Here is a 15,902-nt window from a genome sequence, read left to right on the forward strand (position 1 = left end):
TGAGAAGCTAATATAAGCTTCAATTCTTTTCCTTTCATCAGTAGAAATTATTTTTATTTATTATAGTTAATAGATATATCAGAATGTATAACAGAAATCTCTTACTACATTTTCTGATTACTGGTTGGCCCCTATGTTTGTCTTGCAGGCTTTGTTAACATCATTGTCTGATTTCTCCCTCATCTCTGAGCCTTTAAAACCCTTTCTGCACATTCAGTTCCTCTGTTTTTGCAGGCAGCTCTATCCCTTACAGCCAATGATTATCTTGCCATTTCCTCCAACTCATGTGTCCCCTCTTTCCACACTTTTTCAATAGACATGGTAGATGAGTTTTGCCTTTGTCAGTGTTTTGCCATCTGTAAATACAGGCTTGAAGAATAACTTTATGTGGTAGTAAAATACAAGGCCCGAAGAAAATTCAACAGATTTTCACATTGCATTTTCATTTTGTATATCCTCTTTGTTTGTTTGTGTGTTTGTTATATCTAGTGCCTCTGTGCACCTGGATGGACAGGAGAATTTTGCCAGTTTGCTGAAAATGCATGTTTAGTTTACCCAAATAGTTGTTCTGATGGAGCAACTTGCATAGATATGAGCCAACGGAGGGAACAACCTTTGTTTCAGTGTCTGTGTCCTCGTAATTTCACAGGTAAGGCATATGTAAATCATGCAGAAGTTTGTAGTTTCATTTCCTTTAAAAATGAAAGTATAAGAATGCTGAATTTTAAAAAGTAAGAGATAGAGAAATATCTGCATTTTCTGCCCTCTGATGTGATGCCTACAAAATCTAAACAGAATTTGGAACTTAATTTTGAATCTTTGAATTAAGGTTACAGAAAGAATAGACCTAGAATAAGCTTTAGCTTCAATTTAAGAGACCATGTTTATGTCTACACATAAAAGTTCTGCATGTGAACTATATGTCTGCTTTCTCATTGTAGCTCCTGGAAATCTAGTTAATGAAAGTACTGTAGTACAGAAGGTTGTTAGTTTGTATCAGCCCTTATTTGCTCAGATAACTTTGTTTAGTTTCTGGGAGATGAACTCCACTTCCTATTGTAATGCCTTGGTGGATCATCAATTATTTAGGCAATTTCATTTGGTGTGGGATTAGTTGCTTCACTTTACTTGACTAAATGAATGTGAGACCAAGTAAACAAGTCTTCAAGGCTCTATGAGTCATCAGTGAGTAAGTTTTTCAGAGGGGGACTAAGACCACTTGTGTCAAGTACTTGTTAGTCATTGACAGAAGTTCTTCAGGACTGTTTCTCTTTTACTTAGACAGAAAAGAAGACTAAAAAAGTAGCTTATATTAACCACGTTATCTGGCAAAGAAAACAATTTCTGAGTTTTCCTCCAGCCTTACTCTTTAAATAGAAGCTCATTTAAGTTGGATTCTAAAATCCTTCACCAATCTTTGGTTAGAGAGGGAACTGAAAGAGAAGCATTGAATGTGATTCACTGCAGTTTTAGGTAACCTTAAGGAAACAGAAATTAGTCATATATACATCAGTTTAAAGATAAGTACCAAAAACATTAAGAGAATTTAAAAAATAACCGACTGAAATACAGATACTTAATATTTATTACTCAAAGATTGAAAATTAATTTATCTAAAGAAATTACACAGAGAAAAAAGACTTTTACTGCCATTGAAAAATAAATAGAATAATACCTCAGAGTAGTAACTATAAACCTTTCTCTTCACTTCTGCCTTATCATCTTTTGGATTTTTTCAGTCTAAACTTGAGGAGTTTTTTTAATTGATGTGACACCTAAAATTATGGATTTCTTAATAAAAGTAATGCTTCACTACAATACTTCAAGGTTTTCGAGGTAATTTAAGATCTCTAGTGTACAATATGATCATAAACCAAAAGTTTAAAAGGCTACAGTATATGGCAATAAATGTATGCAATTAATACCATTACACCTTACTAAACACTGAGTTATGACTGAATTCAAGTGGAAGTGACTTTGTTGTTCAGGGACATCTTGCTATAAGGTCAAGATTCTTTTTTTTGTGGCATCTCATTGTAAGAAGTTCTTTATATTGCAACTGATTTTTTTTTACTTTTTCTATTTTAAATAATCAGTTAGTTCTTCAGTCTTGATCCATAAAAATTTCCATTTATACTTGTTTATTGTTTCATTTATGTGTTTGAGAAGGGGAGGACAATGCAGTAGCAATTTTGGCATGTTTACTTGACTCTGAATGAAATAGCATCTGCATCCAGAAAAGCTATTGTAGTTTCACATCTAATTGTTCTTAATTGTGTTTATAAATTATAAACACTGCAGCTGTAGCTTTTGCATTAACGTTTAAATCATGTTTGGAATAGACATCTCAGGGAACACAAAATATGGCATGATGTAATGTTCTCAGCTGTGAAAACCAGAACTTTGATTAAGAAAGTTATATAACCATTTCATTTTGGTTCCATACTCTCTAAAAAAACCTTGTAGAAACTTACCATATACACACAAATGCAATTTTAAACTACATTTTTTTTGTTTCTGTTTATATGTAAAATACATTTTGGGTAATTTACTAATAAAAGTAATATATAGAACATATATCAATAAATATATTTTTGTTGAATAGATGTCATTATTTTTGTGCTTTCAATTTCCTTCTATGATTAGCTCTTTATTTTCATTTTTCTCTTCTCTGAAAGTAGATAAAAACCTTTATATCTACAACAGTGCAAGTAAGTAACATGGCTTATGACACTGAAACAATACATATCAGTAGTTTCTCAAGTTTTGCACAGTAGGCCAATTGTTCTTGAATAAGCTTCCTCTAATTTATTACTATCTTTCCTTGAGTGTAGAGCAATCATACTGGCAAGGATTGATTGTTCATGTTAGACACTTCATTTAGTTGGTAGAAAAGTCCTTTAATTAAAATAATCTTACTGCTGCTAAAATGAACTGAATCCCAAGAAAACTCACCCACTAGAATTTTAAGTACTACTTAATTACATACTTTTTCCTCATCTTCAAACTTTCCTTTTATAGGACTCATTAGGATTAATCTCAATGTCTCCATAATTTATTATTTCTCTTTCATTGTTATATTGAGTTGAGACAGATCAGCTAGGATCTACAGGTATACGGGAAATGAATATAAATATATTTTGTTAAACTTCATGGGTTATTTGTATTAGTATTCTGTAGAAAGTATTTCTGATGCCATAATAGCTAATGTTCCAGAGAAAAAGATATAGGATATAAAAGTTCCAATATCTTTCACAACCTAGTTAAGACAATGTTTATACTAGTGAGCAAAACAATTATATAGCCTAATTTAAATCCTTCTATCTGGTCAAATCCACATTTTTAAATTCTTTTGTTCTCTAGAATACAGTGTTGATGTGTTTTAACCCTGGTGGCAGCTAAATATCGCACACCTTTTTGTTCACTTTTCTCCGATGGGAAAAAAAATTAAAAGGGTAAAAGTAAGAAAACTTGAGATAAAGATAAATCATTAGGTCAAGCAGAAGCTGTGCACACAAGTGAAGCAAAATAAGGAATTCATTCAGTACTTCCTGTTGGCATTTCATGTTGAAGTACAGTGATAATCTCATAAGTCTCAAAACTCAAATAGATAAAAAGAATTATTTTTTTTTTTCACAGCTCTAATCCTTATACTAAAGTTGAGCAGGTAAAGCAATTTTTGTAGCATCATGGGAGGTTCCTATGTCACAGGAGTGTCATTGGAATGACACAGCAGTATATTTCTCAGCAACAGATGCTGCCATTTTAGGCTTTGTTCATTGCATTTTATGTGTTATTACCGTTGTCACCTCTGAAAGAGAAATTGTTAGTGCACGCAGATCCCAAATATCAGTGACCGTGTACTGAAATAAAGGAATAAAAGAAATCACTTACTAAGTATTGCTACAGGAATCCACTCAGAATACTTACCTTCATCAGATGAAGAAAAAAGGAACAGCTTGCTACTTTTCAGAGGATTCAATTTTCTACTGAAGAAGAATTTTCAGTGATAAGTGACAAAAAGCAAAAATAACAACCAAAGTAATTCTCTTTCTAATCCTCTTCAGCAGCTGCCCAGAAACATTACCTACTGTTTAAAATGCCTTTTAGGAGGTGTGTCCAAATAGCATTAGTTAGGGTGAAGGGCAAATGGGTTTTAGCTAGCATGTTTCTTTAACTTTGCTCCCAATACAGGTCTCTGCCAATGCCAGTAAAATTCTTAGAAAGAGCATGAATTACACTGACTCCATTAGAATCATAGAATGTTCTGCGTTGGAAGGGACCCACAAGGATCGAGTTCAAGTCCAGACTCTGCATAGGACCACCCTCATAAGCACATTATCCCAAAACTTTTTGAACTTCGTCAGTCTTGGTGCTGTGGTGCTGAGACGACTTCCCTGGGAGAGTGTTCCAGTACCCAATCACCCTTTGGGTGAAGAGCCTTTTCCTAATATTCAACCTAAACACTCCCTGATACAGCTTCATACCATTCCCTTGGGTCCTACTACTGGTCACCAGTGTGAAGAGCTCAGTGCTTGCCCCTCCTCTTCCCCTCACAAAGAAGCTGTAGACTGTGATAAGACCTCAGTCTCCTCCAGGGTGAACAAGCCAAACTACCTCAGCTACTCCTAATACAGATTTTCCTCTAGATCCTTTCAGCTTTTTGTGGCCCTTCTTTGGATACAGCTTTATGTCTATCTCATATTGTGATTCCCAAAATAGCACACATTTCTGTGTGTTGGAAGGACTAGAGGGATCTCTCACCTAAGAAGCTAGCAAGCTGACTTACGTGAAAACACCAGTTTCACTCCACATGGAGCATTCTACTCTAGTAATTGTAATGAAAGGATAGAGAAGTAAGCAACAAAAAAATTAGAAGAACACATTAAACCATACTGGCAAAATATTTAATTTGAAGCAGATAAACTCTAGAACAATAAGCAAGGGCTAATGTCTGATGTTGTACCGTACTTATGGTAACTCCAAGCAGACTGTTCTCTACACTAGTTCAAGTCAACAATTTTTTTCTCCGGTCTTGATTCCACAATAATACTATTGAAATTCTTGTGCTGGAAATTATTCTATTATTTTGGCATGCAGCAATTGCATGAAAAGCCAAAAGACTATAAAAACATTCTACCTGGTATTTCAAAGAGAAATGTAATATCAGTATTTAAGTTCTGCCTGCTTTTAAAATGGAACAAAATGTCTATATAAATAAGGAAGAATTTTGATGGAGTTTTTGTTCATCAAGAATAGTTATATATTACATGGTTAACTTAAAGAACTGTTTTTTTGTTAAGAAGCATAGATGCATCAATGTGTATGGATTTCTAAGTAAATAATTAGTAAAGTTCTCAACTGAAAGACATGCCTTTATTAAGGCATACAACTCCCGGATTTGCTTCTCAGGGAGTTTTCAGAACTCTGATGATTTGCTTTATCTCATCTGACTCTTTTGGCTTTACATCTATTAATGTCTATCCTTTGCTTTTTTACACATTCAGAGTAAAACTTATTCTCAGATTTTACCATCCAGCATAATTTATTTCCGTGGAGCTGAATTTAAAGCTTTTTGAAAAGATCAAAAAGGCTTCCACTTGCCACAGTCAGCTTATGGCTTAGTCCTGTTATCTACTACTGCATGAATGATAAACATTGGCAGATATTCTCAAATGTTAAATACAAAGTTAAAATTTTACCTTCTCCTGGTTTAGAAAGAAATTAATCATTGAAGGAAATATTCAGAATCCATGAAAATCTGTCTTCCAAACTATAGTGGTTCCAATAAGTATAACTGTAAGTGGATTCAATGTCTTTCAAAATAAATAAATTTAAAGTTCCAGGAAACAAAATAAAACATGGGTAATTTTTAAGTGCTTTCAGTGTCTGTAACAGGCTTGTCGCTCTGTGTTCTTTAGGATATGTGGAAAGAACTGAGAATTTTAGAGGGCTCCAATCATGTGACTTTTGTGGACATAGAGTTCAGGATGAGACAAATCATACTACAAAAAAAGGAGTTTTTCGTGACCTTAAATGCAGTAGCATGAATGTTAAGGCCCACATTTCAGAAAGGGAACTTCAACTGCCCATTCCCTGCCAAATGATTAATAGCTTCTCAGTTTAAATGGTTGAAAAGTAACAGATCTGTGAGTCTAACTGGGTATTTTACATAACTGCATTCAAAGACAAGGAAAAAAAAAATAAAAATCTTAAGTTGTAGCTTGCTAAAATTGCTTTAATTCTAGAGAAAAATAATTTTAAAAAATAATTATGACACAGTCCAGTACTTCTGTACTGAACAGAAGTGTTAGATCATATAACATAGTTTTTTTTTATAAGGCTGTTGCCATATGAAATAGTGAATAGAAATGCTTAGTGTAGATCACCTTCATATACTTTTTATTAGCACACTTAAATATTTTCTGGGAAAAAAAAAAAGATAATGGTAAATTGAGAATAGAAGAACAAAAATAGACTAAAGCAGATCACATAAAACTAAAATTATCTCTAGCAATGACAAGTGCTAGAGTTGTGTTAGCTAAAGTCCTAAGGAATGAAAAATCTGATGTAGAGCTTAATATGTTTGGGCCAGTTAAAAATGAAACACTCATTAGAAGTGCTGACTTTTCTACACTGGCAATATGGAAGGCAGGAGTGAGTTATATTCTTTATAAGAACCTTCAGGAAGTTATTTGATAAAGTCAGACCTACTGGTACATACAATTCTAGATGATTCTGTTATGCTCAAAATCTAGGTTATGTGCAAGGGAGAAGTGCACCTCATATACATGTAAAGCCAGAAATGTACTGATAATGTTACTGAAATAACAAAATTATAATCATTATTGAGTCAAACCTATTCACTAGATTAGAAATGAGAAAAAGAGTTAAAAGTGCAATTTAAATCGGGACTAACAGAATTTTTACTTTCTGTCCATTTTCTGATATTATACTCACCCTTTTCTCTCCTCCTCCAGATCTTAAGGTCAGTGGTTTCACAGTGGTGCTGTTGGGGGCAGTGTTAGAAGAATCAATAGTCCTTCAAAGGAGGAATGTGACCAGTGGTTTCTTCTTCATCTCTCTAGGACCCACTTGGGGCCATTTCTACATGTCCACTTATACTTTTTCTTCATCGGACTGAAGCTCTATTTTGTATCTGAATTTACTTTTTATGGTGGCTCTAAAATATATTAAATACTATTTGTTTGTTTGTTTGTTTGTTTGTTTGTTTGTTTTTACCCTTAAGACCAGTTTTGTCCAGCTCCGGGTCTGCTTTCTTTAACTGAGCACTGATGAGTTGTTTGCAGTCGTGGAGTCTCCCATGACAGACCTGTGCCCCATCTCTGATCATTCCATGCAGTTTTCCTCACATCACATCCTATGTCTCCACTTCTCAAAGTCTCTTATTATTGTACCAGTCCTGTATTTCTACACAGCACTGCATTAGAGTAGTAAACATCATCCTACACAGAATGATTACTTGTTACTACTGTCTATATAAAACTGGTTATTCCATGCAAAGGTAAACAAAAGTAAAGCAAACCAGAAGAAAAAAACTGCTGTCACAGTTAAGACAAGTAAAACATCACTGCAGGAAAGACAGATCAAGTCTGATGAGGCTCACTTCTTGCAAAGTTAATTCAAAGCTTATGGTCTATTGCTAGAAGTGACAGTATTGTTTTGCAAGGCTACAGGGAACAAACCCTCATGTTTTCCTTCAGAATTTGTATTGCATTTGCCATCTTTCCTTTTTCTGGTTCCAAAGTCCATTTAAATGATTGCTCACTCAACTAATGTTGCTTCAGCAATGCCATATATTAGTGTCTTTAGAATTCTTAGGTGAATTTTACCTGGATTGGGTAATTTACAGTTATTTATTTAAACAAACTGAGAGCACATGCTTAGGTATAAAATGCATAGGGTCATTTATAAAGATCAACAGTACAACAGCAAAATCCTATAATTTTCCCTCCCTCTAATGTTGCTAATTTATTTCTTCCTTTGTCCGTTGTGCCTGCTGAACTTATTCCTGATAGAAGAATCACAAGTTTAATTGTGCACAAAAATCTTGTTTGAGTTCTCTAAGTACTGCATTTCTCAATTACTCAGCCCTTACTCACTATGAAGTGATAATTAGGCATTAAAAGCTAAGTGGATTACTGTGGAGATCTCTCCTGATATCCATTTATCACTTAATCAGATTTTAATACCATAAATTATGCATTTCTCAGCAGAGATTCAGATTCCAATAAATTTTATAACAGTTTGGAGTTACTAGATTTTTTTGACCTCGTGGCAGGGAAAAGTTGTAAAGCTTGCTTAAAGGATATGGCCTTTATAAGAATTTCAGATTTATAGCAAAGTAATTCTTAAAGCATGTTTGATTGCACTAATATTTCTTCTTAAGCCTTTCTTGGATAAGATAATTCCATCCTGATGCAAAATGGATCCAAAATACATATTGAGTCAAAGTTCATTCCCAGACTTTTTTTTTCTCCCAATTTTGCCTTCCAGACCTCATTAGGAAAGGAAAAAACAAACAAACAAACTCCCAAACAACCAAAACCAAAACCAAACCAAACCAAACAAAAAAACCAGACCCATCAATATCCTAGGAGATAGAAACTTCCACAATACATTCAGTTGGTTTTGTAATAAAAATATCTACTTATGTTTTAACATAATTTTTTGCCAACCAGTATTACAGAAAGTGTCTTTCTAAAAGTATTAATCATGATGGAGTCTCCCCTGAGATACGCATACTTCAAGCTACCATTAGTACCAATACAAAAAGAGAAAATGAGAGTCTTATAAATGTAAAGGCAAGTTGCCCATACTTTACTGTGTATTATTACATATAATAATAATAATAAACTGCAGAAAGTATATAATTTACTATTACATACTTTCCCTATTATTTACATTTTACAGTAGTAATATGCTTTAACAAATTCTGAGTAAGCTTTATAAATTACAATAAAGTATACTTTTGGCTGTTGAAAATTTGAGATATTTCATCAGTGGGCAATTTTTGACTGAGGAGTAAAAGGACAAAGTAAACACTGGTAGTCTGTATAGCATGCTGATCAACCTCTTTGTAAATACATGAGACTGCACATGTGGTTCAGTACTTGGTGGCCCAAAATAGAGATTTCTGTCCAACAAATCTCAGAATATTCCTGTTTACATTTATAGAAGTCCATAAAGAGCAGTCCTTAGCTCTTAGTTTGGCACTCCGTTTCAACATATTAAAAGATACAGTGTGTTTAACTCAAAGCTTAAGTGGTTTATATCAGGAATGGATTAAAGTGAATAAAATTGGCAGAAATACTTTGCTGAAGAAGAGACAGTAATTTTCTTACCAGATTTTATGCTATCAATTTGTGTTCTCCTGATGTTTCTAGCTTTAGAACAAAAGGAGAGCTGATTAAAAATTTTAAACCAATTTCATAATGGGAATTAAAATTATTTCCTTTTTCTTTTGACGTAGAAGAATTTAAAATAAAAATACTAACTTCTGACTCAATATTTTACAGAACACATTGTCTGATTTAAGAAATTATCCGAATTTCTTGTACACTCTTCACAAACACTTTTCTGTACATCTCTCCCATGTTTTCGGAGATTCACCATGGAATGAAGTAACTGAAACAAGTTGGCAGTAAAAACATCAGTAATCTACACTTACTGTATTTTCTGAAGTTTTCCTCCTTGAAACATCTCAAAACTCCTGCACCTTCTTCTTGTTTTCTCAGAAGTGAAGATTGTTTCATTTTTCATTTCTCTATTCTTTATATTTTCTAAAATTGAAAAAAAAGTTAAATGCTGTAGAAATAGTAAATTAAAAATAAAACTAAAATCAGGGAGAAATAAAGAATTGCACACCAATAACAAGAAAAAAACCTCAAGAACCTATGCAGATAATTTATTAAATTGTTTTTAGTACCAAAAAGAAGAAAAAGTTAAGGTGTTTTGTTTTTGCCAAATCTACTTGTTTTCCGAGAATAATGGTAAAGCTGATGGTCTTCCTTATTGATTGGTATCACATTGCCAGAGATATATTTCTCTTCATCATTTTTTTTTTTGAACCGTGCAGTTACAAGTTCAGTTATTTCTTCCTGCTGTTCTAAAGGCAGTTTTCAGCTAAGTTTGCAAAGTTGCATTCAGTGGAATGACACTAAAAATTGCCTCAGATAAATGTGCAGTAGCCTTTTTCTAGCCAAAACAGAGCTCAGAAAAGACATAATGAAATATAAAATATGTACATAATAGATTCAAAAGTATTGAGTAGAGATCAGGTTTGACTCATGCAGCAAGAAAAAGCAGAGGAAATACAAAGGTATTGCCTCCCTTTCAGTTAATTATTTCCAGTGAAAATCCTCCCTCTTCAGCTCTGTATCCCCATTTGGATGAATTCTAAAACTGTTTTAAATGCTGAAAAAGTATTGTTTTTGCCTCCATTTTAAGGCATTGAGATTTATTTACATACATATATAAGTGGAGAGAAAAGAGTATGAAAATTATACAAGACCTTTAAATTCTAACCAATATTTCAGAGACCTTATTTAAAGCATGTTATTCTATTGACAGGACTAATATAACTTATGATGTTTCTTTAAGGGTTTGTTATTAATTATTAACCTCTTTAAGACTTTTTTTTTCAACCACAGGAGAATTCTGTGAGGTGCAAATTGATAACTGTGGTTCCAATTCATGTGAAAATGGAGGAACATGTATTGCCTATGAAGATCATTTTCAGTGCACTTGCCCTGTAGGTGAGTCACTGGAAATTTATTGTATTTTCTAAACAGAACAAATAAAATGTCATCCTAATATTTATGTTGAAGAAATACCAACATAAAAGTGGCAATGTATCTCAATGAATACAGAGAACATTTTTATGAAGAATTACACTTTTTGTTTAGGAAATAAAACTGCCAAATTTCTCTAGCAGAGTGGTGTTAACTGCTAACACCCTGAACAGACATAATGTCAATATTCTGAATGAAGTGTGATTAAACATTCTCTTTGTGGTGCAGGTTTTGAAGGTGAAAGATGTGAACTCGATATTGATGCCTGCCTTTTCAACAATATAAGCTGTGCTCCCGGAGCATTGTGTATGGATAAATCTCATGGATTTAATTACACATGTTTATCACCATGTATTGGAAACACAGAGGTAAGATAAAGTGATATATTCCCCCCAGAGTTTTTGGGAAATCAAGCAAGTTATTCTAAGGGCAGTGAGCTGATGAAGCCTCACTTCCCATGGTTTTCTAAACACAGTTCTCATTCATGATATATTCTTATGCTAATATGCCTTTTTCCTGTGTAACCTGTGCATCTAAAAGTGCATGTTGTGACTAGTCTGGCCACTGTCCAGCAAAATGTTTAATGTCTGAGCTCTGCCTTTCTTGTTCTTTATAGTTTACTCACTGATGTCTCTTCTGTCCCCTACTTGCTGCTGCTATGTCATGAAACTGGCAGGAACTTTAGGTGAAATTTCTTTGTAATGTTTGATGTGTTTAAAAGTTACCAGAGAGAAGGCTGATGCACAGAAAGAGTGACAAAAGTTTCATTTCCATTAAAAAAACCAAAACAAACATAATAAAAACCCCAAAAAGGTAGACTAATTGCACTTCAAAGAGAGAGGAAAATGCAGTTAGAAAAAAAACAAAATTTTCCTTTAAGTTACTCTTCAATGCTTACAGTACAGGCCCAGATCCTTGAGTTTATAAGACTTTGATATGAGACTTTGATATAAAATACTGTTGCATTTTTTATTATGATAGTTATTTTAAAAGGTATGTACACAATGCTATATAGCCTTTTCAAACAGCTACACAAACACGATAATGAGTGTTTTAAAGGCTTTATCAATTATTTTATTGAAGTATATGCACCATAAAAATATACTATGCAGAGTAGGCAATGTGTTTACAAAGAACAATCAATATTTATATCACCTTGAAGTCCTTGAGTACACAGTTATCAGTGAATATGAAATATAACACTGAAATACCCATTGGCTCAAAGGTTTATACTTAGATTGTTCAGCATCTGGTAAATTTTAACATTTTTATGATTTAGAGTGTCATAGTGAGTGCAAATATATTGTACATGGCACAGCACCATAATGATGCAATAATCATTATGGGTAGTTAGTATGGGAAGTGATGGTGTGCCAAGGATGCTGATGGGAGCTAGTAAAACATTTTACTGTAGTATTTGCTTAAAAGTCCTCAGACATAGTTAATTTATTCATATAAACATTTCATAGACTATCATAAATGTCATGTGGGAAAAAAAGTAACTTTTTATATGCGTCAATACACACTCACTGTATGAGATGTTTAATTTGGGCATAATGTGAATAATTAGTAGATTTTCTAATGGGAAAGAGAATAGAAACTAAAATTATGGAATTATATACTTTAGTTTTACTTGTTTCCTTATCTTACAGATCATTAAAGTAGTATCATTTGCTTATTGGAAAAAATAAAGGCCATATTCAAACAAACAAATATTTTAATACTTTTTTGAAGCATTTTTGAAGCAATCATTTGAAATGAAACATTTCTATTATTCAATACATTGAATTATTCTGCATTTAATTCTTAATTTTTTTTTTTTTGCTGCAAAGTAAGTATATATTTTGCATCCTTTCATTTCTTTCCCATTTCCAGGGATACTTTAGATATGCTGAACTGTTTTACCTCTGTGTATTCAGCACAACAGACCGAAAAGAATGCCACTGTTTTTAATATTTTCTTAATTAATTTAATAAATTGGGTCTCTTTTATCTATACATAAATATATAATGATATTAATGCATTGAGATTTGGCTTTTTCTTTCCTAGCACAACATTTAATACTTTATAGTTGTTTTTAATGTTCTTTTAATTATAATTTATTAAAAAAATAAAAAAAGACATGAATACATTAAGATGGGGGATATCTTCCATAAAATTTCAAAATCTGATCTTAATTTTGTAATCAGGATAAAACCTGCCTACCTTGAACCAAGAATTGTGAAGAACTTCTAAATAAATCAAAATATTGTTCGTTTTAAATTAATTACATCCCACAAGACCAAATTTAGCCACTTCGTATTATAATACCTTTTAACTGTAATGTGCTCAGGTAGCCATGAAAAGGAATAAAGAAAATATCCTTTCCCCATTTGAAGATAGGATGTATGATACAGATTCCAATAATTTTTTAACAGGAGCTCATGGAGAACTGATAAGACCACTCATAATAACAAACACTTGGAGTGTAACATGCTAGGCCTAGATAACAGAATCACAGAACCACAGAACAGCCCAAGTTGGAAGGGATCTAAAAGTCCAACCTTTCATGGAATAATGAGCCTAAGTGAGATTATACACTTTAAAAGTCCACCTGTGACCCAAATAATTACAAATGCAGAAGCATTCTGAGATGTTCTGGACCACTCTTCAAGAAAGACATTGTGGTACTGGAGTGTGTCCAGAGAAAGGCAACTGAGCTGATGAAGGGTCTAGAGAGTAAGTCCTATGAAAATCAGCTGAGGGGAATGGGATTGTTTAGTCTGGAGAAAAAGAGTTTCACGGGAGACCTTATCACTCTCTACAGCTGCCTGAAAGGAGGGTTTAGCCAGGTGGGAGTTGGCCTCTTCTCCCAGGCAACAAGTGACAGGACAAGAGAACATACCCTTAGGTATGTCAAGTTGTGCCAGGGGAGGTTCAGGTTGGACATTAGAAGGAATTTCTTTATGGAAAGGGTTGTTAAACACTGGAATGGACTGTCCAGGGAAGTGGTAGGGCCACCATCCCTGGAGGTGTTCAAGAAATGACTGGATGTGGCATTTAATACTATGGTTTAGCTGACATGGTGGTGTTTGGTCAAGGGTTGAACTCAATGATATTGGAGATCTTTTCCAACCTTAATTATTCTATGATTCTATGTGTGATTATTTTTAGTGCCCTTGGCTACATCCCATTGAACAGTTTTATTGCTTCCCTTAAAACACTTATTTTTCAAAATTCTATTGGCAAGCTTACAAAATCACTCTTTCCTTCAGCAATTACTAAGAAAAAAATTAAAATTGTAACAATCATCTGTGAGAAATTAAAGATCTTGGCCAGTAGTTATTGTTTTTTAACAGGAATCATAGGAATTAAAAGTATTTTTCAATTATTTTTCCTCCGGTTTAAAACGTAAACAGACACACTTGGCAGATATCAACTCGAATTGTTAAAAATAATTTCCACAAGAGTAAGGAACTGAACCATCTTTGACCATTCCTCTCAGTGTCTATCTACAGATTTACCATACCAAAGTTTAGTTGAAATGGATTATTGAGCTCCATTTGCATATTTTCCTTGGAAGTAGTTTTCTGTTTTATGAGCCAAAGATCCTATGTTACCCTGTTACATTTGAAGTCAGGATCACAGTTCCGAACTTTTCAACAGAAATCTATATGCTTGATACATATTTAGTGTTTAGAGGAGCTGCCACTTTCATGTTTGTTCTAGTCTTTATGAGTTATGCAACTTTACACAGTTTCCTCATCCAAAAAATTAAGGAAATTTTTGTTTTCAATATTTTAAAGAAAACATTTTATCTACTTGCTTAATGTACCACCAGTCAAAAAAAAACATAGGGCAGATTAACTAAAATTACAATTTTGGAAAAATTTCAATATTCCGGTACAATTGATTTTGAAGTAATAAAACTTAGTAAAATTATATGCCTGGGGAATAATTTATTTATGTCTGTGGTTTTTTGTATATATAAACCACAGTTTCATCCAAACTGTAGAGAAATCCATGAAATGTAAGATAAAAGAAGTTTTAGGAAATAACGACTGCACTGAGTGAAATCCTTCCAACTCAACATCTTGTCTCAAGCAATGAACAACAGATGATATTTAGAGAAGAAACAGACATATCACTCACTTTCTGCAAAATGAAGATAGGAGAAGAATAAAATAATCATATAGGGACTAATTATCCTATCTCTAATAACATCTATCCTATCTCTAATAACATCTCCTGGTTGATATTAGAAGGAAGTGATTCTTACATTTTATCAAGACTATATATTGAAGCAGATTTATTTTAAAGTGCTTGCCATAGAGAGAAGTATGATGGCCAGACTGACCAGAGTAGACTGACCATAATAGACCTGATTATGGTCTGCTGAATCATAAGATTTGTATTAATCATAACTATTAGGAAGATTTACTTGGGGAAAAAGGAAAAGCCAATTGATAGGAAGATGCTGCTCTTTCCAAAAGTCCATTTGTCTATTTATTTCCACTCAAAAGTATTTCTTGTATGAAGAAGAAACAAAAAAAATCTTTGTAGTCACTTTAGAAAACACAATGCAAGTTTGAAGTTTAGAAAACCACAATGAAGAGAAATTCAGTTTGACTTTAGTAATAGATTTGTAAATGTATTTAGCCTTAATCTCTTATAAAATCCTTAAAGACATTAACTCAAATTATTCAAAATTTTAATTGATAGATTTTTAATGTTCACTCTAAAATTAATTCCATATCTGTTAGAAAAATATGCTAACAAGACTTGATGCTAACAATATATTCCATAGCTTTCATTTCAAAGTGTTTTAGAATGCAATAGCATCTTAAAGGTTAACATCTTTCTTCAGAGCATAAAGTATCAAAACAACATAAGAATATAATAAATATAATGTTGGGGTGATATTGAAATATTTGTTTTAATTGTCCAGGTTTTTTCTAGATGGTTTTCTTGAGTATAAACTTATTCGACCTTTTGACCTATTTGAGTTTTGAGAAAACAGTAAGCCTTAGGACAAAAAGCAACAAAAATGTTTAAATAAAAAAATTAAAAAACATATAAAAATAAAACCAAAAGGGGGAGAATATTTCC

General features: G+C 33.0%; 1 protein-coding gene across 1 annotated transcript in view; it reads left to right on the top strand.

Moving 5' to 3' along the window:
* Positions 1–15,902, top strand: part of LOC114059280 (protein eyes shut homolog) — a gene marked incomplete at its 3' end in the record, with an annotated part of 607,760 nt that overhangs the window by 67,817 nt on the left and 524,041 nt on the right. The window contains exons 6-8 of the mRNA XM_027887535.1: positions 490–649; positions 10,674–10,778; positions 11,043–11,182. Of these exons, the coding sequence (XP_027743336.1) occupies positions 490–649; positions 10,674–10,778; positions 11,043–11,182 (405 nt within the window). The remainder of the gene's footprint in view (positions 1–489; positions 650–10,673; positions 10,779–11,042; positions 11,183–15,902) is intronic.

The sequence above is a fragment of the Empidonax traillii genome, unplaced genomic scaffold (genome assembly GCF_003031625.1).
Source record: "Empidonax traillii isolate 1590-97213 ecotype Southwest subspecies unplaced genomic scaffold, ASM303162v1 scaffold214:size757588, whole genome shotgun sequence".
Taxonomy (NCBI): Eukaryota; Metazoa; Chordata; class Aves; order Passeriformes; family Tyrannidae; genus Empidonax; species Empidonax traillii.